Source organism: Euprymna scolopes, chromosome 10 (genome assembly GCF_053919585.1).
Source record: "Euprymna scolopes isolate OS-2025 chromosome 10, ASM5391958v1, whole genome shotgun sequence".
Classification (NCBI taxonomy): domain Eukaryota; kingdom Metazoa; phylum Mollusca; class Cephalopoda; order Sepiida; family Sepiolidae; genus Euprymna; species Euprymna scolopes.
The window spans coordinates 62,015,638-62,039,732 of NC_136491.1; the positions used below are offsets into that span (position 1 = coordinate 62,015,638).

At 37.5% G+C, this 24,095-nt stretch overlaps 1 protein-coding gene across 10 annotated transcripts in view; it reads left to right on the top strand.

Moving 5' to 3' along the window:
• The window catches only part of LOC145286010 (DENN domain-containing protein 1A-like), a 798,566-nt gene that overhangs the window by 572,672 nt on the left and 201,799 nt on the right, over positions 1-24,095 (top strand). For all 10 annotated transcript variants that reach the window (XM_080134611.1, XM_080134619.1, XM_080134620.1 and 7 more), the window contains one exon: positions 21,299-21,361. In XM_080134611.1, coding sequence (XP_079990737.1) covers positions 21,299-21,361 — 63 coding nt within the window. The remainder of the gene's footprint in view (positions 1-21,298; positions 21,362-24,095) is intronic.

Below are 24,095 nucleotides of genomic sequence, written 5' to 3' on the forward strand. Positions count from 1 at the left end.
TTATGCGTTGTGTATGTATATATGTGTGTATGTTTATAGATACGGATGTATATATATATGTATATTTGCATTTATATATATGTATGTAAGCCATTGACTGTATGTGTATTGTGTATGTATGTATGCATATGTGTCTAATATGTATGTGTATATGTATGTATGCGTGCATGGATATATATGCATGTATACTAATCACCGTCTTCAGTGTCATGTCTGTTTGAGCATGTGAATTTTGCCGGTAGGACTAAAGTCATTTTTGGCTCATGGACTTTCAGTGCCTGAGGGAGTGACACTCGTCTGACAAGACGTTGCAATCATCATCATATAAATATATATATGCATATATATTTCTGTCTGTATATGTATATACATATTTGTGTGTGTATATGTATATACAAATGCATATATATATTTGAGTGTACATGTATATATAAATGTGTGCATATATATATATGTATATATATATTTGAGTGTACATGTATATATAAATGTGTATATATATATATGTGTGTATACATATATAAATGTATATGCATATATATATGCATATATATTTGTGTGTGTATGTATGTATAATATGTATATGCATATATATTTGTGTGTATGAATATATGAAAATATATATATGCATATATATTTGTGTGTATATGTATATATAAATATATATATATATGCATATATATTTGTGTGTATATGTATATATAAATATATATATATATGTATGCATATATATTTGTGTGTATATGTATATATAAATATATATATATATATGTATGCATATATATTTGTGTGTATATGTATATATAAATATATATATATGCATATATATTTGTGTGTATATGTATATATAAATATATATTTGTGTGTATATGTATATATAAATATATATATATATATTCATATATATTTGTGTGTATATGTATATATAAATATATATATATTCATATATATTTGTGTGTATATGTATATATAAATATATATATATATATTCATATATATTTGTGTGTATATGTATATATAAATATATATATGCATATATATTTGTGTGTATATATAAATATATATATATATGCATATATATTTGTGTGTATATATAAATATATATATATATATTCATATATATTCATGTGTATATGTATATATATAAATATATATATATATTCATGTGTATATGTATATATATAAATATATATATATATTCATGTGTATATGTATATATATATATATATTCATGTGTATATGTATATAAATATATATGTATATATAAATATATATATGCATATATATGTATATATAAATATATATATATATATGCATATATATGTATATATAAATATATATATATATATATGCATATATATGTATATATAAATATATATATTATATGGAAAAATGCGCGCATGAAAAGTAATATTCTTAAGATTTTATTAAACCTGGAAAAGTAAAGAACAAGATATTCTAGTAAAGTAAAAAATAAGAATTTTTTAGACTTAAAATATTGCAGCTAAAAATAAAATTTGAATATTGATAAATATTTTATTTATTATTTGCATATGTTGTTGTTTATTGTTGAGTTAGAAAGGGTGTCAGTCGCTGGATTGAACTTATTTCCCCCCTATTATTTGCATATATTTATGTAGTGAAAATTGTTTGAATAAAATTAATTCATTAGTTAGTTAGTTAGTAGATGGAATTAATAATTTTATAATTTACATAAAAATTAATAATTTTATTATATCATAATTAGGATCATTTAATTCTTTCTAACTCAACAATAAACAACAACATATGCAAATAATAAATAAAATATTTATCAATATTCAAATTTTATTTTTAGCTGCAATATTTTAAGTCTAAAAAATTCTTATTTTTTACTTTACTAGAATATCTTGTTCTTTACTTTTCCAGGTTGAATTTCTTGTCCTTTACTTTTCCAGGTTTAATAAAATCTTAAGAATATTACTTTTCATGCGCGCATTTTTCCATATAATCCATGATTTTTCCAGGCATTGCTATTGTATTAATATATAAATTTATAATATTTATTAATGATTGTCAAAAAAAATTAGCTCTCAAACACACATTTATGCAATATTTATCATTCAATCACAGTAGTTCTGAGCCAGGGTCTCTACCGAGACTGCGGTTCATGAATTCGTGATCTGTATAGAGCGTAAACTTACAAAAAAGACGATGGCACTCAGTGTCTTTTTAGATATCGTTGGAGCTTTTGACAACATACCCTTCAGTAGTATGTTCAAGTCGCTACGAGAACTCAATGTGCCACCAGTACTCATCCGATAGATTGAGCATATGGTGAGGCACAGAACAGTTCAAGTAGAACTACTGAGGGCAACTGTTAAAAGGGAAGTAGTTAAATGAAACCCCCAAAGTGGGATTTTATCACCTTTACTATGGAACTGTATGCTGAATCCTCTTTTAAAGGAGTTTAAAAATAGGAATATTTATGCCCAGGCTGCTGCTGATGACATCGCAGTGCTGGTCGCGGGTTCAAAAGCATCATTGGTCAGACGCATTGCCAAAATGGGACTACATTTTTCATCAAATGTGATAACGAAAAATTTGAGTTCATTCAAAGAATATGTATATCATAGAATTCACTAATATTTTTAATCGATAAATTCATCATTTTTTGCTATAAAATCATAAGGAGAGTTAAAAAAAATTAGTAATTAAAAAAAAAAGTTCGGTTTTTTAATTATAAAAAAAACGATACACGGGATTGAACCTAAAATCTTTCCACCAACCCCCGGTACTCTAACCGTTACGCTAACATGTCATATTGGCAAAATCGCAGTAAAAAATATTTATATACAAAAAAAAGTTATGCAAAATAAAAAAAAAGCGTTAGTCACTTATGTACTTACTCTCCTGTTTGTGAACCCACATATTTTATGTTAACTTTTTTCTACTGAACCAATTTTCGAAATTCTTTTTTCAAAATGTAGCTAATGAGGTGTTCTATCCAACTATATAACCTGTTTGAAATTTGGTTGCGAACGGAATTAGTGGCGGGGATTTGAATGTGTCTCGATTCATTCACTTTCGGACTTAAGCATATATTCAACCACTACCGTGGTTGAATGATATACATATATACTAATGTGTGTATATGTATATATATATATGCATATATACTAATGTGTGTATATGTATATATAAATATATATGCATATATACTAATGTGTGTGTATATATATATATATATATATATATATATATATATATAAATAAATAAATATAAATATGCATATATATTTACATATGGATTTTTATATGAATATATATATGTACATTAACATATATTGGGTTGATGCAAAAACAATATTGTTTTGTCACACATGTCGCTTTTATATATGACTAGTCATATATATATATATATATATATATATATATATATATATATGATGATTGCAACGTCTTGTCAGAGGAGTGCCACTCCCTCAGACATTTAATATCCATGAGCCCAAATGCCTGAGGGAGTATCTATACAAATATGATGTTACAGAGTCTTAGCTTTGTACAACAGCTAAGTCTCTCTCTCGGTTCAAAATGTTGAGATCCAGCAACAAGCAAGAGCAAAATAGCCAGCAACAAATTAAACTGCAGACCAGCTTAATGCGGGTAATGGTCTTATATATATATATATATATATATATATATATATATATATATAGTAAGGTGAGGGGGTGTAAAAGAGGAAGAAATCACATAATAAAAATTAAATAAAAGAAAAAAACAATACAGCATTGCCTGAGTGTGTCGAGTAAAAAAGAAATCCAAGCAACAATAAAAAAAAAAAAAATTTTTTTAAAGTGGTAGTAAGCAGGCTTGAACTGGTAAAGTGAAGTTGAAAAAAAAAAAAACAGTGGCGTCTTTGCCGTTGCGTCCAAAGCTGGACTGGAAGTTGAGAACGTTGAAATTAAGCAAAGTTAATCAAAAAGAAAAAAAGTGGTGACGCAAAAAATGGAGACGAAAAAACCAAGCACTCCTTGTATAAAACTGGCGAGTTGAGAAATTAATGTTTTGGGCCAATTTTTCAATATTTGTCGTCGGAGACGTCAGGTTCCAACGCATCTGTTTGGCAGATATACAAACACATACACACACACACATTTTGCCTTTTATATACATAGACTAGCGGGGGTGCATGGCATTGCTCAGGTGTTTGGAGATATAAAAGAAAAAAAAAATAATGTCTTGGTAGGCAGGTATGCTGAAACCCGAAGCCTTGAGGTGAAGGTGAAAAAGAAAGCCTGACATCTTACCACAACACTAAGAGGGCAAAGAAGTGAGAAGGGTTGAAATTAAACGATTAAAAAGTTAGGTGAATAAGTTAATATGGGTGCGTAAATTTAATTTGGTCAAACATCACGCAATAGGGGAATGAAATCCCGCATTTAACTTTGGCTATGAGGCAGTTTTTTGTTTTTGTTTCCCCAAGATGTTTTGGGAAAACCAACTCCCCATAAAAAGGTAGTGTCCAAATGAATAGCAATTGTCTGATATGACAATACATTGCATTGATACAAACTGATTGCTTTCTGGATGTAACTGACTTCGTTTCTGAAGTTGAAGTCCAATGTAAACCAATTCAAAGTCCAATGTGCAAGGGACAGGAAAGCGGTTCGATCAGTACACACACAGACACGGTGACACGCCACCAACACAATTACCAACCGGCCGTTCTTTCCCCGCTCGTTGCCTTCCAAAACGACCTGAATTTATAGTTGTCGAAGACCAACTGATTTGCATATATGCACGAGATTTTGCGAGAGTTTCCGAGATCATACCTTTACAAAACGCCGTCGACGCCATCTTGGAATTCTTTTCTTATCCTAGCTTCGCAGCGATGACAAAGCACACATGCACACCTAAGTCGTTTGAACGGTAAGCCCTCATTTTCACAGCTTTTGCCACACTCCCCCCTGATATTATCACAGAGGGGGCAGGGAGGCGGCGACCTCCTTCTTCGGGTGCTTCTACGGAGGGGCAGACAGGAAGCCTCATCTTCAGTTGAGCTCCCGTCCGCGGTCTGGGGATCAGTGAACCAGAGGCTGCTAATTTCAGTACTGTCGTCGTCTGATGAAGCCGGCGTATACCAGAATGATGGTTCACTGGTCGTGGAACTCATTTCATTTTCGTCACCGAGCGGCGGCTGCGCCTGTGATGCCGATCGCAGGTCCCTGACGTGTCGGGGCACCCCATCAATCCGCACTGCTTGCAGGCTGATCACCTCGGTAACATGCCCGGTTCCATAGCGCGTGGTGCATTTGCCATGGGGGTCCTTAACCCAGACGACGTCTCCCACTTTGATACTATCTCGTGTCGCCTCTGGCTCGGGTAGAGGGCTGGCCTCTAACCCTTTCACCCTGGCATGGTACCGGTGCAGCGCGGTAGAGGGCGAGACGTTGTACCAGTATAGCGTTTCAGGCACTGTACACCCCTTCTTAGCTGAAATGGTCTTGATGACCCAGTGGTTCTGTTCCACGATCCCGTTCCCGTTAGGCACATGGGCGCACCGAAATCGTAGTCGTAAACCCCAGCCGTATGTGAACTGCTTGAACTGCCCGCTAGCAAAAGCGGTGCCGTTTTCGGTCAGTATTTCGGAAGGAGGGTCACGCTCAAAGAAGACACTTTCCAGTTCCCGGACAATAGCGGGCGTGTCCTGTCGGTGAAGTGGCCGCGACAACGCAAACCTAGACAGTCCACAGTCAATCATCGTCAAAAAATCCCCGCCGTTGTGGTGGGTCACATCCATCGTGAGCCTGTCCCAATTGTTCTTTACGCTCAGTTTTCCCTTCTTCCACCGGACAGGCACCGAATCGATCGACTTGCATGTTTCACAACTCCTCACCACTGATTCTACCTCCTTCCTTGACACACAGGGGTCGACCAGTCTAGCGAAGTAGAGAGTTCGGTTTACACCGGGGTGCTCACTCTGGCAATGGACGTCAGCAACATGGTCTGGTTTTAATCGACACCCCACCGTGGCGCAGTTCACAGCCGATCCGCGCGATTCTGACAGGACTGTATTAGCGTCACATCCACGACCAGGTTGTATTCCTCGATGGTTTCGGTTAGGGTAGAAAGCCGCCTCCGTATGAGTATTTTGCCTGATGCCTTCGTCGCCAATTGTGCCTTTCCACTCAAGGCATCGGTCGTCCACCGGTACACACATGTGGAGTCTGTAACGATGTGCAGGACTCTGGCCTGCCACTGTAGCACCAGGTTGACCCCCTTTACTGTGGCATTGAGTTCAGCTAGGTTGATGTGCCTGGCGTCATTTTCTGGCCGAAGCCAGCAGGCACCTTCCACGATAGATCCGTTGACCGCCAGAGCAACACCGAGGGCGAGCAAGCTGGCGTCCACCCAAACCATAAACTCGCTCCCGTCGACGCACCATTTCCCTCGCACCGGATCGTCCTCGGAGACTCTGGTCAAAGTTTCCTCTAGCATTTTCCGCAGGGCTGGTCGCGCAGCTCATCGTCCCACCCGGTTGACATGGAAGTCGCTCATCACTTCATGGCCGCCACCACCACCCAAAGCCACCCACACACAGGGAAGTGGCCCACCAGTTTCCCACAGATGGAGAAGATGCACCGACGCGTGACGCTAGTTGGGACTTCCGGGACGTCACCACCTCTTCCCCAGTGGAGTCAAGCACCTTCGTTCCATCTCGCAGTCGCTCCGGCTCCTTGCACATTAGCCTGAAGCTTTCGAAGTGTTCTTTAACCTTCTGTGAAGGCTCTCGTTCACGTAGATGTCATCGATATATGACGATGTCACTTGTTGCACGGCTTCGTCCTGACGGCGGATCGGCTGCATGATTGCCGTCATGATGTTTGGGGCCACGTTCAGGCCGAACCCTAGCGTATCTGCAAGTAAGCTGTTCGCAAATCCAATATTGCTGCGTCCGCCCCTTGTTGCCGCCACTCTCTCAGTTTGTGTGCACAGACGTCTGCACCCGCCGTGTGCGGGTCACCGTGCTCGTTGAGTTCCCGGTAGTCCATGACGAGTCGGACTTTTTGTTTGTTCTCCTGCCTGATAGACATCAGGGGAATCAACCCCTTTGGGGGCCCAAGTTCGTCTTCCGGGTACGGGACCAGCCAGCCATTGTCCTTCCAAACCTGGAGCTCTGCCTTGTACTGCCCCCTAAGATGTGCGGGAGGGGAATACTCCGTCAGCCGATTCCGCAGGGACACTGGTGGCTGGTAACCTGACCACTTCCAGGACACGGTCCAGGCGTTCGTGCTCCTGTCGTATTTTGCGTGGAAGTCGGGTTCATCAAGAGTAATGGCTGCGTAGACCGGTGTCTCAAGTTGGGAGAACCTTACATCACCAGCGCCGTTTATGGTGATTCCGCCCAGCCGTGTAATGGAATCTATTCCAAGAAGAAAGTCGTACCCCAGTAGTTCCCCATCGACCACCAACGCCTTCACAGCCACCGGGGGGGCCACTGCCAATGCTTACGTAGACCTCGCTCACCCCACTACACATCAGCGAACCTCTGCCAACGGTTAGTACCGGGACCTTCCGCTCCTTCCACGCGGTGCAACATCCCTTACGTATCAGGGTTTGGGTGCACCCGTTATCAACCAGTGTTGAGCGTTTGCGCCCGTCAACATTCACGATTACTTCAGGGAGCGCCTTGTGGATAGCCGCTTTGGGGAGGGTGCTGGCGCCGTGGCTTCCTCTCCCTGCTCGTTTCCAGGACATGCCCGAGCTCAATGGCCTAGCTTGCCGCAACGGTAACAACGCACCCGCTTCCGTGCTCCATAATCCGGGGCGCGCTTCGCGTCACTTCTACAATCCCTGGCGAAGTGGTTGGGGCCGCTACATTTATAGCATCGTCGGCCCTCTACAGGCGATTCCAATGCCTCAACTGCCGCCGAGATGATGTGTCGGGCTCTAGCCAATAACTCCTCTAATCCAAGCTCATTGAGCCTCGATGACGCCCGAAGCAGTCGACTGGCGCTTTCCGGGAGCCCAGACAGGAAGGCGCACGCCAGTATACGGTCGCTTGTACCTCCGAAGGGGGCAGGAAGCTTCTTCAGGTCGGCCAGATAGACATCCACCGTCTCCCCTGGCCCAAGCCGTTGTCCAGAAAATTGCCGCCAGGCAACAAAAGGGTCTGCTCCAAATGCTCCGTACAATGCCTCTTTAATTTGTTCGATAGTCGCATCATCCCCGAGCTGCTGATACACGGCATAGGCCCGCTTGGTGAGCCTAAGCGGGATGACTATAGCTGGGTCCTTTATCTTGCACAACCGGCAAACGCGTTCGGCTTTCTCTAGCCATTCGACCACCGAAGGTCCGTCCGGGGAGCCAGCAATTTCTGGGATCAATTTCATGTCGAACTTGTCCATACCGGAGATATTTGCCGAAATAGCTTGAAGTTGAAGTCCAATGTAAACCAATTCAAAGTCCAATGTGCAAGGAACAGGAAAGCGGTTCGATCAGTACACACACAGACACGGTGACATGCCACCAACACGATCCAGCGTACACAATTACCAACCAGCCGTTCTTTCCTCGCTCGTTGCCTTCTAAAACGACCTGAATTTATAGTTGTCGAAGACCAACTGATTTGCATATATGCACGAGATTTTGTGAGAGTTTCCGAGATCATACCATTACAAAACGCCGTCGGCGCCATCTTGGAATTCTTTTCTTATCCTAGCTTCGCAGTGATGACAAAGCACACACGCACACCTAGGTCGTTTGAACGGTAAGCCCTCATTTTCACAGCTTTTGCCAGTTTCAATTAGTTTCACTAGTATAATTAAACATGCAGAACCACAAGATAGCATGAATTTTATAAAATAAAAGTTGCTGACATGACCTCGTTTCGTAACTCTGAGATATTATAATCTATGAAGTATATAAAAAATTGTAAGAATGAGTGAGTGCGGCCCCTCGAAAGAACCCTTTGCCAGACATACAAAAAAAATACACACACAAACACACATTTTCGCTTTTATATAATAGATTTCTGAATTAATTCATTGATATTTATAGCCATGTTATATATCATTTTGAAGCGCATTTTTACTCTATCGAATTGTATTATTCGTTACCATTCTCAATCTCTTCATTAATTTTTTGTAGGCTTTTCGACAGCATGGGCAAAATTCAAATCTGCATGTTCCAGTTCAAACAAGGCCAAAAAGCTGCCAAGACAGCTTGTGATATCAATGATGCGTTTGGCCCAGGAACCACTAATACACATGTGGTACAACAGTGGTTCAAGAAATTTCGCAATGGTGACGAGAGCCTCGAAGATGAAAACAGTTGCAGCCGGCCGACTGTGGTTGATAAAGAACATTTGAAAACCTTAATTGAAGCTGATCTTTGCAAAATCACATGAGAAGTTGCTGTTGAACTCAAGGTCAACTACTTAAGTTGTTCACCATTAAAGCAAATAGGGAAGTCAAAAAAGTTGGATAAATTGAAGGATAATAAAAGAAATCATCATTTTGAGGTGTCTTCTGCACTCCTTCTGCACAACAAAAACAACCCATTTCTTGAGCGGACGTGTAATGAGAAGTGGATCCTCTACGAAAACTGGTGATGTTCGGCACAGTGATTGGAAAAGCTCCACAACACTTCCTGAAGCCAAAATTGCATCAAAAAAAGGTTATGATGACTGTTTGATAGTCTGCGGCCGGTCTCCGCCATCACAGTTTCTTGAATCTAGGGAAAATAATTACGACAGAAGTACTGCTGACAAATTTACGAATAACATCAGAAGCTCCAACGTATGTGCCCGAGATTGATCAATATGAAGGGTCGATGACAACGCTCACTCGCATAGTGCTCAACTGACCCTGCAGAAGTTGAACGAATTGGGCTATAAGACTTTGCCTCATCCACCATATGCACCAGACCTCTCACCCACTGAGTGTTACTTTTTCAAGCATCTCGACAACTTCCTGCACAAAAAATGCTTCAAAAGCAGAGATGATGCCAAATCAGCCTTCAATGACTTCATTGCTTCTAGAACTGTTACATGATAAGGGCTGTCCCCTTTTCATGTAAGTATAAAAATAAAGAGATTTAGTTAAAATGAAAATGAAATAGCAATAGATGAAATTCGAACCTCGTAATTTAGGTTTAGAAATAGATTACGTGTGAGAATTAGAAAATGGAATGTAAAACAGCTTAGAGATAAAATAGTTTCAAGAAAAGAATGTACACTGTCAATTTTGTTATGAAAATTCAATTGAAAGAATGCAGATACAAGATAATTTAATAAACATGTTTTTAACATATTGGAAACATAGGTTACTGGGTATAGGTTAAAATTCCTTTTGTAAACAAAGGAAAAAGTTTTGGACACGCATGTCCAGAACACGTGAAAAGAAGACACATGTTTTAACATGTGTATGACGTCATGGAAAAATGGGAAGTTCTAGATATAGATAGAAAAACTTTAGAGTTAAGCAGAGGGAAGCAGGGGGAGAGACGGAGACATAACAGAACTTCAGATTTCTATGCTAATGGGATAAATAAACTTGTTTCTCGTTGGCAAAAATATGTCAATTCTAATGGTTCTTATTTCGATTAATAAAGTTTATTATTCTTTTATTTAGGTATTCTTCTCCATAAGTTGGGAGTTACAGAGGTATCCTTTTGTAAACTATTATGTTTCAAATGTTTTCAAAAATTATGTAAATGGATCAAGAATATTTTTTGTTATATAACAGAAACATTTGTGTGAAAGTATATTAAAATGGAAAAAAAGATGTGTGAGTCGTTTTAACATTAAATTTAATTCTACTCCCAACATGTGTGATGTATGATTATCTTCACTTGATTTCATATATATTTATATATTGAAAAATAATCATTGACGAATGTTTTATTGATTTTTTTTTTGTTATAAAATGCAGCAAACTAAGTATTTTGGTATCTATTTGATGTGTAGTTAGGGATTAATACGGATTAGTCACCACAATACCACATTACTCTAAGTACAGCAGAAACCATTGATTATAATTCAATGGCTAATACTTTTTGCCCATTTTTAACAGGCTAAAAAGTCTATTGTTTCCATAATCTTCAAAGTATTGAAAACATTTGCAAATAATTTTAACATCTTTAAACTGTCTATTACAGAATTTAATGCAATAATAAGACTTTAAAATAGTTTAAATTGTAAAAAAAATTAAAGCACATAGATATAAAAATAACTGCTATTGTGTTTGGTTACAGTTAGAAATTCACTATATAAATAAAAACAGGAAATGAAACAGGATTTACAGGTTAAATGGTTTTAATTTCTTTTCCCTTTTTTTTTTATAACCATTCGATGAGATATCACTTTGGTAACAGTTACTTATTGTACGATTTTTGTTTGTTCCATGAATAAAAAGATGTTATCATGTGTTGATAGTTAAGTAGGTTTATTTTTTATATTGGAAAATATACATTTTAAATAATTCTGATGATCAAAAGTTACATCAGTTAAACATTCTCAGCAAAGCATGTTAACATAATAAATATTTGTAATCCTGGCAAAAATGTTGAACAGACTAATAAAATACTTTAAAACAATTTTATCAGATTCATTATCTATATATATAAAAGGCAAAATGTGTGCATTTTTCTGTATGTCCGCCAAAGGCTTTTTTCACCGGGTTTCTCGGTCAGCTCACTCCTTAAAACTTTTATGCGCTATTTTCGTCTTCGTTACGCTTTTCAGTATAAAAAAGCAAATGCTGGGGCGGGGGAAACAGAAACTGGCTTGCAGCGCAAAACTAAGTCAAAAGCATCACGTGACTTAACTTTCTCGCACCTGTCAATTTCACTTTATAAACGTTAACTTAAGACACTTATTATTTCCTCTCTCCTCGTGGCCGAGATGGTTAGGTCTCAGGGTTTTTTCCACTTCGTTTCCACCTTCGCGTCAGGGTTTCGGGGTTCAAACCTACCTTCCTACTAAAACTTTTTTATTCTTTTACACCTCCAAACACCCGGCCAACGTTTTTTTTTTAAACGGTTGTTTTGATCTACTCCCCCCAACACACACACCTCCAAGCATCCGGGCAACGCCGAGTACCACCCGCTAGTCTTCTATATATATATATATATATATAAAAGCGAAAATGTGTATGTTTGTATGTCTCACAAAAACTTGTGACACGAGTCACAGATTTTAACAAGATTGGTATCATTTTAAAGCTCGATCCTTCGCCCGACAAATATCGAAAAATTGGCCAAAAACATTCATTCCTTCACCCTAAAATCATCAGTTTTCTACAGGGAGGAATCAGCAAAAACCGTCCTCTCATGACAAGTTCGGTTCTACGCATGCGCAAATGACGTCGGAACATGATTTAGTTTAAATATTTAAAAAAAAAAAGAACAACATAATTTTGTCAACGTCTTAGCTCAGTTCATTAGAACGCGGCCTCATTATCTAAAGGTTTTGGGTTAGAATTGTGGTGTGAGATGTCTTTTTCTTTTTTTGTTTTCGATTTTTAAAGGTTTAATATTGAAACAGCCATTTTTCATGTTCTATATTTATTTTTTTTGGCTTTTATTTTTCAGCTTTTTTAAAGAAGTTTTAACGTTCATTTTTCTGGTGTTTTTTCCATCACATTCGCGTTTTCTTTTTTTTTTTGTTTTTGTTTTTCCGATTTTTACATTTAACATCGTTCGTTTGCCTTACGTTAGTTTTTTTTTTTTTTAAGTTTTAACATTTATTTTATATAAAATATTTAATAATTTACTATTTAATATTTAAAAATATTTACTTCACTTATTCTTATGTTTTGATTAACCGCCCCCCCGCCTGAGCACACACACCTCTAAACACCCGGGCAACACCGGGTACTCCTCGCTAGTTATATATAAAAGCAAAAATGTGTGTGTGTGTGTGCATTTTTTCTGTATGTCCGCCAAAGGCTTTTTTCCCCGCTGCTCCTCGGCTTGCTCACTCATTCTTATAACTTTTTGACTGCTACACAGATGATAATATCTCGCACTTACTAAACATGGTCGTAAAAATATTTTATTTCGCCAACTTTTATACAACGACGACAAAATTTGTGCTCTGAATTTGTTTGCTACTGCTGGTGTGACCTAGAAAAACGACGTTTGTTTTTAAACACTCATTTTCGAATGATCAAAAGATTTTGGCTTTCTGGCCTCGCGGTATGTCGTCAGACTATTAACCTTGAGGCTTTAGGTTCAAGCCTACTTCCCTCCCAAAACTTTTTTTTTTGTTTTTTTTTATTCAAGCTTTCTTTATTGATCTACACACACACCTCTGGGTAAACACTCCCCCACCCCCATCGGGTTCGAGTTTTTTATTTTTTGTTTTTGTTCGTTTTTTTTTTTTTTTTTTTTTTTTTTTTTCTCTTTTGATCTACCCCCCCCCCACACACACACACTCACACCTACAAACACCCAGGCAATACCGGGTATACCGAGTACCCCCCCCACATCGAGTTTGAGCCTATCAATTTTTATTTATTTTTGGCAAACTATTTACATATTTTAAAAATATATTCATTTACAGAAACATGCAAAAAACAATAAATGTATCGCTAAATATTGTTTCAATTTTTAAAGTTTTATCAATTTTTATTTATTCATTTTTGGCAAACTATTTGGATATTTAAAAATATATTTATTTACAAAACATGAAAAAACAATGAATGTGTCACGTTTTTTACAGTTTTGACAGTTACAAAATGATAAATAGTTTAACAGTTGTATGAATAATCTTATTAGAATTCAAAACAATATTTCACGTTTCTATAAATAGATATATTTTCAAAATATCTAGATAAATGAAAGAAACACTTTTTTTAAAAAAAAAAGCTGGAATACAATGCAACACATTCACTGTTTTTTTTATATTTCTGTAAATAAATATATTTTTTTAAATATCTAAACAGTTTACCAAAATATATAACATATTAATTAAATAAACAGTTCTTTTTTTAAAAATATGCAACAAAAAAAAAGTAATAAAAAAATATGCAAATTTGGAGAACGGAGGTATTGTTTCTGTTTTGTGCTTCCATACCTCAATTATACAATGCGGGTAGTTTTAATTTCACAACTATTGGATAAGGAAAATGTTTAAAAAAAAATAATGCAAATAAATAGTATTTATAGTAGTAAAGTTTTTTTTTTTTTTTTTTGGTATTTTTTTACATAAGAAAAACATTTGTTTATTTTTGTTTGTTGTTTGAAAAGTATTTCAATTTGTAATTAAAATACAAATGAAAATAGTTTTAAACAATTTGGGATGCTAAAAGCGTACATTTATTATTTATGTATATCTGTTTTGTTTATGTTAGAATTTTTTTAAACAAAATATAATGTATAAAATGTAAGACAAAAATGATGTACGAAAATGAACAATTTGTAAAATGCCAATATAAAAATAGAAGAACGAAAACTACATTTACGATTTTGTTTGTATTTTAGATTATCGGGGGTGCCCGGCATTGCCCAAGTGTTTGGAGATGTAAAAGAAAAAAAAGAGGGTTAGTAGTCAGGCAGGCTTGAACCTGTGATGCAAAGGCAGAAAAGAAAGTGAAAGAAAACATGAGTTCTTACCGCTACACTACAAATCCATAGGAATTTAGCGATCTAAAAGTTGACATGCAAAAAGTGAAATTTAAGTGTATGAGTTCATGCAGGCGAAGAAATCTAATCATGCACTTTTGTTTGGATGTTAGCCAGTTAAGCTTTCAGCCGTATTTGTCTCCCCACGATGGCGAGGGAAACCAGCTCCTCCACAAGAGGGGGAGCTCTGGCAGTGTTAATTAATAGCAATTGTCTGATATGAAATGTATTCCCCACAGTGATCCAAGCTGATCGCTTTTATTCCAATTAAGTTTTAATTTATTTATACACTAGCGAGGGGTACCCGGCGTTGCCCGGGTGTTTGGAGGTGTGTGTAGAAACTCGGGGGGGGGGGTAAAAAAAAAAGTCAGTATGAGGATCGAATCCGAACCCTTGAGGCAAAGTTGTTAATGAGGTCAAGTTTGACTGCGGGATTTTTATTTTCCCAAGATATTATAGGAAAAAGACTAACCCACATGCGGCGAGCGACAAATGTTGAATATTTATCTTCCCGAAATTGAGCAAATTAAATAGACAGGCGAGCTTCGTTGTTAACTGTGAGATATTACGATTTATATGTGATATAAAAAGTTTTAAAAAGTTGTGAACCGACCGACCGCTTCTCTGAAAAAAACCTTTTGTAGACATACAGAAAAAGCGAACACACATACAAACATACATACATTTTCGCTTTTATATTTATAGATGAAAGACAAAGACTGGAAACCAGGTTATTTTAAAAACTCTCTCAAAATAAATGTAAAGACGACCTCCATTTGCAATTCATAGATATTATAATCTCAGGAGTATATAAAGTTTCTTAAGAATAGTAAACCCCCCCTCCAAGAAGGCCATCAAAAAAAGTATTTGCTGGACATACAAAAATGCGCGCAGCCGCTTTGTCTTTTATATTTATATACTAGCTTGGGTGTCCGTCGTTGCCCGGGTGTTTGGAGGTGTGTGTTGAGCAAAAGTAAAAAGTGGTAGTAGGCAGGCTCGAACTACAAAGGAGGCAAAGAACATGAATAAAACCTGACATCTTTGTTGTTGCACCCATCACGAAACTGGAAGTGACGTAGGTTTAAATTAAGGCTAGACAATCAAAAAGCGGGGATGAGTTTCGAAAATATTGGTGAAAAATAGCGCCCCCCCCCTCCCTGTAGAAAGGTGTCCAGTTAAGGGTGAACAAATTGATGTTTTTGTCCAATTTTTCAATATTTGTCATCCTTTAAAAAGATACCAATCTTGTGAAAATCCGCCGCCTCTGTTGAAAGTTTTAGGCAGATGTACATACATACATACATTTAAACAGACAGGTGAGATTTATATTATAGACTAGCCTCGGTGCCCGGATATTTGTGGGTGTAAAAGAAAAATGTTTTGGGAGGCAGGGAGGCTCGAACCCGAAGCTTTGAGGCGAAGGTGGAAAAAAAGTGTGAAAAATCTGACATCTTACCATTCGGCCACAACAGGACAAGAAGTGAAAAACGTTCTAATTTAACGATTAAAAAGTTAAGTGATAAGTGCATGAATTTAATGAGGTCAACTATCACGCAACTTTGGCTGCAAGCCAGTTTTCCCAAAATGTTGCGGAAAACAAGCTCCCCATAAAAAGGGGAGTGTCCAAATGAATAGCAATTGTCTGATATAAGGGGTTTCCCCTGCATTGATCACAGCTCATTGCTTTTCTTGATGTCCCTGCTACGCGTGCCATGGAGAAGCGTTTGCTACATATTCAATTTCGCTTTTATACTGAAAAGCCAAACAATCACGCGGAAACTTTTTAAAGAATCACGAAAATAGTGTGTAAAAGTCACCCAAATTAAAGATACACACGACCTTGTTTTGTTAATCGTAAGTATTATAATCTAAGTAGCATAAAAAGTTCTTCGAGCGCCCCTCCCCCCAAAAGCCTTTGTCGGACATCTACAAAATGTGCACACACTAACACACATTTTGCCTTTTATATATATAAATGAGTATGTCAAGAGATGTGTCTAGAAATCTACTAATGTGTTTGAAAGGTTTGTTGAAACCGGGCAAGCTGATCTAAGTTTTATATTGGTCCTCGTGCGAAAGAGCAGGACACAAAATGTTTTAAATAATAATAATAATTGAATAACAATAACAAAGGCTTTTGCTGACAAGGACTACTATTGACCATAACCAGTTATACATTCCTTTTGAAATTTTCATCTCTATTTTTCTCGTTATGTACTGAATATTTGTTAATGAAACCTATATGAAATATGTTCCTAATTAAATTTTAAAGATTTTCTATTCTGAAAGAAGTTAAAAAAAATTTAATCTAAAAAAGTTATTTTTTATATATTTTACAAGTACATTATATTTTTTATAAATTTTTAAAATATTTTTTATATATTTTACAAGTACATTATATTTTTTATAAATTTTACAAAGTAAGGTATAAAAATTTAATTTAAATTGAATCAAAAAATTACCTTGGATTTATTTTATGTAATGTACATTTTGTTGCAATTTAAAAACATTATCGTTCATCTAGCAATTAATGATATAGATATAAAATTTTCAATGATTTTTTTTAAAAAATGTAACAGAATATACATTACATAAAATAAATCCAAGGTAATTTTTTGATTCAATTAAATTTTTATACCTTACTTTGTAAAATTTATAAAAGTGCACTTTGAAGATAAATAAATTTCAAATTGAATCTTGTACCTTTATTTTTAAAGCCTATAGTAAAAACATTTTGTTTAACAATTTTCATGCTTTGGATGAAATGCTTTTCTAACTTGTATATATAGATAGATAAATATTTAGTTCCATTAAACAGCCCCTATTATCACATTTCAGAGAATTAAAAATCTGGACAAAACTTATGAGATGATGTAATAATTATTTAGACTTTATATTTTCAATTTTTCTTCCATTGCTATGCTTTGCCTTACCTCCACTGTTACAGTTTGCTACAGTGACTTTCTGCAAGTATTATTACTACTTAACTCTTTAAGGAGAGCAACAATGAATGTTTTTCTCATAACTTGGATTTATTTCCTTCAGTTGATACTTGGGACACTGATAGAAAAAGACTGAAAAACTTTATTTTTCTTCTTAATGTGTAATAAATCATTGAAGCAATAGTTTCTTCTGACTAGATCCTTCTCCTCCATGGTATATCAAGTAACTTACACTAGCTTCAGAACTATTATGGTTGGAAATTACTATAATGTTTTTCTCATTTTTTTTTTTTTTTTTGCTGATCAAGATGTTCATATTGGGAAGACTTTTTTTAGTTGTTATTGATAAAACAAGCATGAAAACAGTTTTAAAAAATTGATTTTAATTTATATTTTAGATTCCATTGTATTCACTATGCCCAAGCGGAAAGAGAAAATTTGGATGAATAATTTTCATTTAAGTATTGGCATTCATGCCTACAATTATATAAAATGAAATGAGAACGTTATTAAATATTCTATAGTAAACGTGGAGCACATTATGATGACAGTGCACTACAATAACTACTGTTACGATTTGTGGACAGGGGGAGATGGCTAAACTGCTAGAGGATAAGATGGTTTTGCCTCATGTTAAACTCGTGTTATAACTTAATTATTATTCCAGGATCCTTGCTTCATCTCGGTCTGTAAAAATATTCCACCTACACATATTTAAATTTGAGGAAAACTCTTTATTATTCAACTTCTCACACATCTTTTGTTTGCTGGGAAGCTATTGTAAGGAAAAAGTGTAAGGAAAAATTCAAGATGGCACCCGACTCTCTCTTTAACACGGTAAGATATCCTCAACACGGCACAAGAAGCAACAGCCACACGATTCCCCAGCCAACTCAATCGTCACTGCACCACGTCTTTCCCCTCACCCGCTTTTATCGTCGTTCTAGGCCGGCTAAATTTGCATATTCCGAGAATTCGTGTGACTTTGCGAGACATCATACTTTACAAAAGACGGCGGTCGCCATCTTGGTCTTTCTTTTCTATTTTTGGTCGGTAACGCTGAGCTGGTCTCGAGGTAAGTCTTTTTCCCCTCATCCGTCTCTCCCACGTACCCACACAACACGCAAACACGCGGGCGCTTCTCTCCTGGATGCACGTTACACTCCCCCCTGATCTGATGATCACATAGAGAGCACTGGGGGGGTGGCCTTTTAGTGCGTGTGCTTCTGCGAAGAGGTACATTCACTGTTTCAGATTCGGGCTCTGGATCTGGTTCCGCCTCATCAGATGAAGTATCGCTATCAGTCTCTGGAAGGGGCTCACTGAATCCGTGCATCGGCAGCTCATCGCTAGATGCTTCACTGCTTTCTTCTGTAGTTGTATGACGCACCTCGGTAGCTGGGCGAAGATCTCGCACATGTCGTGGGGTTCCATCGACCAAAACAGACTGCTGGCTAATCACTCCAGATATGTGTCCTCACTTAAACTTGTCGGTGCACCGATTTCCTGGAGGCCGCACCCACACTGGATCTCCCACTTCATATCTGTTATATGTTCCCTTGTCGGTTGGCTGCGTAGTGTTGATTCCCTTCACTCCGACTCGGTACGTGTAAATAGCATTCGCAGGTGCGGTTGAAGGGGACGTCCCGTCCTTTGGCGTAATGTTGTACCAATATGTTGCTTCCGCAATAGTACATCGCTTCCTGGCAGCAATTCTCTTGATGCTGCGATGGCTTCTTTCAGCAATGCCATTTCCTGACGGCACATGCGCACATCGCAACCGTAGTCGGACGCCCCACTCATCTAACAACTGCCGGACTTGCTGGCTACAAAACGCTGCATCATTGTCAGTCAGGAGCTCTTCCGGCGCACCTCGCTCAAAAAAAATGGATGATAGGTGGCGAACAACATTTGCTGAATCCTGTCTGGTCATCTGCCGCCACACCGCAAATCTCGTAGGCCCGCAATCAATGAGAGTTAGAAAGGGCTTGCCACTGTAATGGGTAATATCCATGGCCAGCCGCTGCCACACACTCTCAACTTCCAAGCGACCCTTCTGCCATCGCTCTGGTGCAGGATCAATAGACTGGCAAGCCTCACAATTTCTGACGATCTGTCTGACATCCATCTTGGTCACTGCTGGGTATGCACGCCTCACAAAATAAAGGGTCCTCTTTATACCCGGATGTCCGCTCTGTGCATGAATTTTTTGTATTTGACATGGGTCGATTGCAACTGCACAAGATCGAGCAGTAATCTCCATTCCCATCTTCGCGGCTTCATACCATTTGTGAGGTACATGGGTCAGTTGGTCAGCACGATTACAATGTGATGGCACCAGAGTGACGCTCAGTGATAGCCCATACTCAGATACCAGGTTTTTTAGCGTGTCTAGCCTTCTCCGTATTAACATTTCGCTTGCTGCCTTGGTACGGATTCGTGTCCGTCCTGAAAGTGTGTCAGACACCCAGTGGTAGACACAGAGAGAATCTGTGTACAAGGTCAACTTCTTAGACTGCCACTGCAGGGCCAGATTTACCCCCTTTACAACAGCGTCCAGCTCTGCCAGGTTGATATGCTGAGAATCTGTTACGGGCCGCAGCCAACACATTTCCCATTGCTTGCAGGGTTCTGATTCGGAATCTCCCGAGCGCCAATCTGGCCTGTCTGTGTCGCCATCACAACTGGTTCCCCCAGGTCCTCCTCATCTTTGATGATGGCTCGAGCACGTTCCATCAAGTGTTCCATGGTCGTTGTTGAAATGCTGGTTGAGGCTCTCAGTAGCTGCTTCACCCGAGTGGGAAGGCCCGCCACAAACGCGTACGCGAGCGTCCGCTCTGACACCCCTCCACCGAACAGAACTGCGAGTTTCTTTAACTCAGCGAAGAAAACGTCCACGCTTTCCTCCGGTAGAAGTTTTCGGGAAGCAAATTTTTCATAGGCCGTACAAGGATCCATGGCAAATGCCTTGTACAGCGCAGCTTTAATTGCGGTGACATCTCCCTTTTCGGCAGCACTGAGTTGCTGATATACACTCAAGGCACCCCCAGCCAATCTCAGGGGAATTACAGTGTGTACCCTTTTCACCTCACAAAGGTCGCACGTCAGCTCGACCCTTTCAACCCAGTCGACGATGGACGTGGACCCGTCAAACTCGGGTATGAGCTTTAAGTCGAATTTCGACTCGGTCATAGTCCTAGAGGCCAAATGGCCGGAATAGCTTGTAAGGAAAAAGTGTAAGGAAAAATTCAAGATGGCGCCCGACTCTCTCTTTAACACGGTAAGATATCCTCAACACGGCACAAGAAGCAACAGCCACACGATTCCCCAGCCAACTCAATCGTCACTGCACCACGTCTTTCCCCTCACCCGCTTTTATCGTCGTTCTAGGCCGGCTAAATTTGCATATTCCGAGAATTCGTGTGACTTTGCGAGACATCATACTTTACAAAAGACGGCGGTCGCCATCTTGGTCTTTCTTTTCTATTTTTGGTCGGTAACGCTGAGCTGGTCTCGAGGTAAGTCTTTTTCCCCTCATCCGTCTCTCCCACGTACCCACACAACACGCAAACACGCGGGCGCTTCTCTCCTGGATGCACGTTACAGCTATTTCCAATCATTCTTGTTGAGTTACTAATTTAGACTTTTCATTCTGACACAAGATTCAGCAAATACATATAAGAAGATTAATACTACATCCATTAGTTTCTCACTTTTTAAAGATCAAATATTCTTGTTTGTTTCAGGTTAAAAGTCAAGGCAAAAAGACTTATACTGGAATCAAGACCAAAATTGAAGATTTTTACAAGGTTTTTATATTTAATTTCTTGCTTGTTTGGTTTGTTTTTTAACTTTTATTTATAAAAGAAAAAACTTAATTAACATGGACCCCCACCCCTGTTTAAATAACAGCAAATCAATAAAGCATTATAGATTTGGTAAGGTATATGTCTGAAATCAGAATTTGTTCATGTTTTCCATTCAAATAGTTTTCAAACTGATATCCATGATATGAACTGTTGACTATAAGTATTACATTTAGTATTTGCATGAATGTTTAAAAAGATATAGTTTATTAGTATAAATAGATAAATAGATGACTTATATGGAAGATTTTAAACATAACACAAGTACCAATCTTCAAATGGCACATATTAATATTTGAATCCATAAGGCATCCACAGTAGCATTTTATTTTCCTCATTGAAACAAATTCTAATTTCCATCTTGTGATCTTCTCTTTCTCTTTTTTTTTATTTATTTTTTTTTTTTTTATCTTTCTCTGATCTTTAGAGGTGAAACATAAAACAGGAGGCAGGTGTTCATTTATGATCAGCTTAAAATTCTCAAGTAGTAATGCCATTTTTAAATAATCCCTACAATAACATAGGTCTCCTTTTCAACTGAGAAGTGCTTTTTCTCAAGTTATTGAAAAGAAGGCTACAAACAACTTTTGAATTAAAGAGAATTAAATGCTAGTGTGTTCTGAAGCACCAGGTTTACCCTCAAAAAGGTGAGAAGAATCTTCAGGTACCTGTAGGTGTCTTCTTATTCCTTAGATAAAAATAGTTAATTCTGCTTAGGGTAGGGTTGGGACAATGAATCGAAATCAGAAAAATTAGAACTTTTTGGAATATCAGAATCAGAAAAATTATAGCTTAATTTCCGATTCCAAATTGATTCTTTTATTTTTTATTTATTTTTTTTTTTTTAAATAAAAATGGAACCAGCACAAATTGTTTTCATTAGAAGTTGTTCATTTACAACATAAGACTGAGAAGGGCCACAGAATGGGTTATAAATCTCATTTACAGGTTTAACATTGATTCATAGTTTAATTTATTTTATTTATTAATCAGTCAAAGACTAATTCACTTTCTCTAAATTCTCACATAGTCAAAGACTAATTCACTTTCTCTAAATTCTCACATAGTCAAAGACTAATTCACTTTCTCTAAATTCTCAGTCAAAACGGTGTCATAATATTTTGGGGGTATTTCTTGGTGTTTTCACATGTGCTCCTTCACTGTAGTCTTTTGCAGAATGATCCAATCCAAAATGGTCTTTATTTTCCAATTAATTAATAATTTCACCAGTGATATGCCAGTGACTGTTTGTTGTGTGCAGTTATAAAACAGCAAGAAACAGCTCAATTTTGAACTTAGGGGCCTTTCTCATGACTCATTTTTTTCATCCTTTCCTTAAAAATGCACAAATATCTTTAGGCCAATCCATTTGAAGAGGAGTGTTTTGGTGATGTTGTGATATGTTGGATTCCTTTGAAATTCTTTGAGATTAAAAATTAGTACAAACCTGATTTTTGTACAATGTGCAGTGTTCTCTTCAAGCAAGAAGAATAAAGTAAAAGGAAATGGCTGCTATATTTACTCATGAGTTAGCGATCTTGTGAGGTATCTAATATGCATATGAAAACAAACGGTTTCAATAAAAAAGCCTGTTGATCAGAGAAGGGCATTCCTTTTGGCAGAAGTGAGTTTTGTCAGATGTGTATTGAATTTTGATACCAAGAATTGTGAAGAAGAAGAACAGTTAACCTAAATTGTTGGGAGACTGCAAAATATTTTAAAGCAAGCTATTTTGGCAAATGAGCAAATAAGTAAAGTTGGGCATCCTTAGGTCATTTACTGAAAAAGACAATGTGGTCATGTACCTTAATAAGCACATAACTTGTGGCAAAACTAAATAAGGTCGAAAATGTAGTCACGTTGATTCCAATGTATTTGTAAGGGAATGTGCTGCCGGTATACCTGGAAATGGGAAAGACAGATCAGACCATTGCTGAGAGTATCGAGAACAGATTAAAGACTGCATTTATTGCTTTATTGAAACCAACTGTATAACTACGCTTATCATCAACTTTTGGAATAGAGTTAGCAATATTGGAGCAGTAGATTGTAAAAAAGGTGGAGTGTTATGAAGAGGCTGATGCAGAGATTGTGGTGAAGCATATGCTTCTGTGACTCAGTGATTGTGCTTATTGCGGTAATCGATATGGTACTGGGCCTAGATGTGATAGACTGACTGGGAAGAACTACAATTGCTAAAGGCCAGGTGAAGTTTGGTAATCAGTGTGCCAAGAATGACAAGAAATGCAATAGTAGCAATACCATCTAAACAACAAAACCCAGGCTGTGTCACATTGAGGATGAGAATTTTCGAGCTATTTCGATGGTGACAAGTGGACCACAGACCCACCTGTGTTAACAAACCAGGTTAACTGCTACAAAAGCACACTAAAAGGCAAGATAGTCGCAGTTTGAGAAGGATGTTGAGAGGTGGATCAACGAAGAAATCTTAATACCATGGTCAGGGAAAGTTGAAGGAATTCTGCCACTCATGGCCATGGTTCAACCGACCAAGAAGAAAGTTTGGCCACCGTTGGATTTCCGGGCACTGAACAAGTATGTGGCTTGTTACACCATATGGAAGTGACATGTGTGAAGAAGTCATTATAGAGTGGAGGAGAATGGAATGGACAACTAAAATCATGGACCTAAAGTCAGCCTACCTTCAAATTCATGT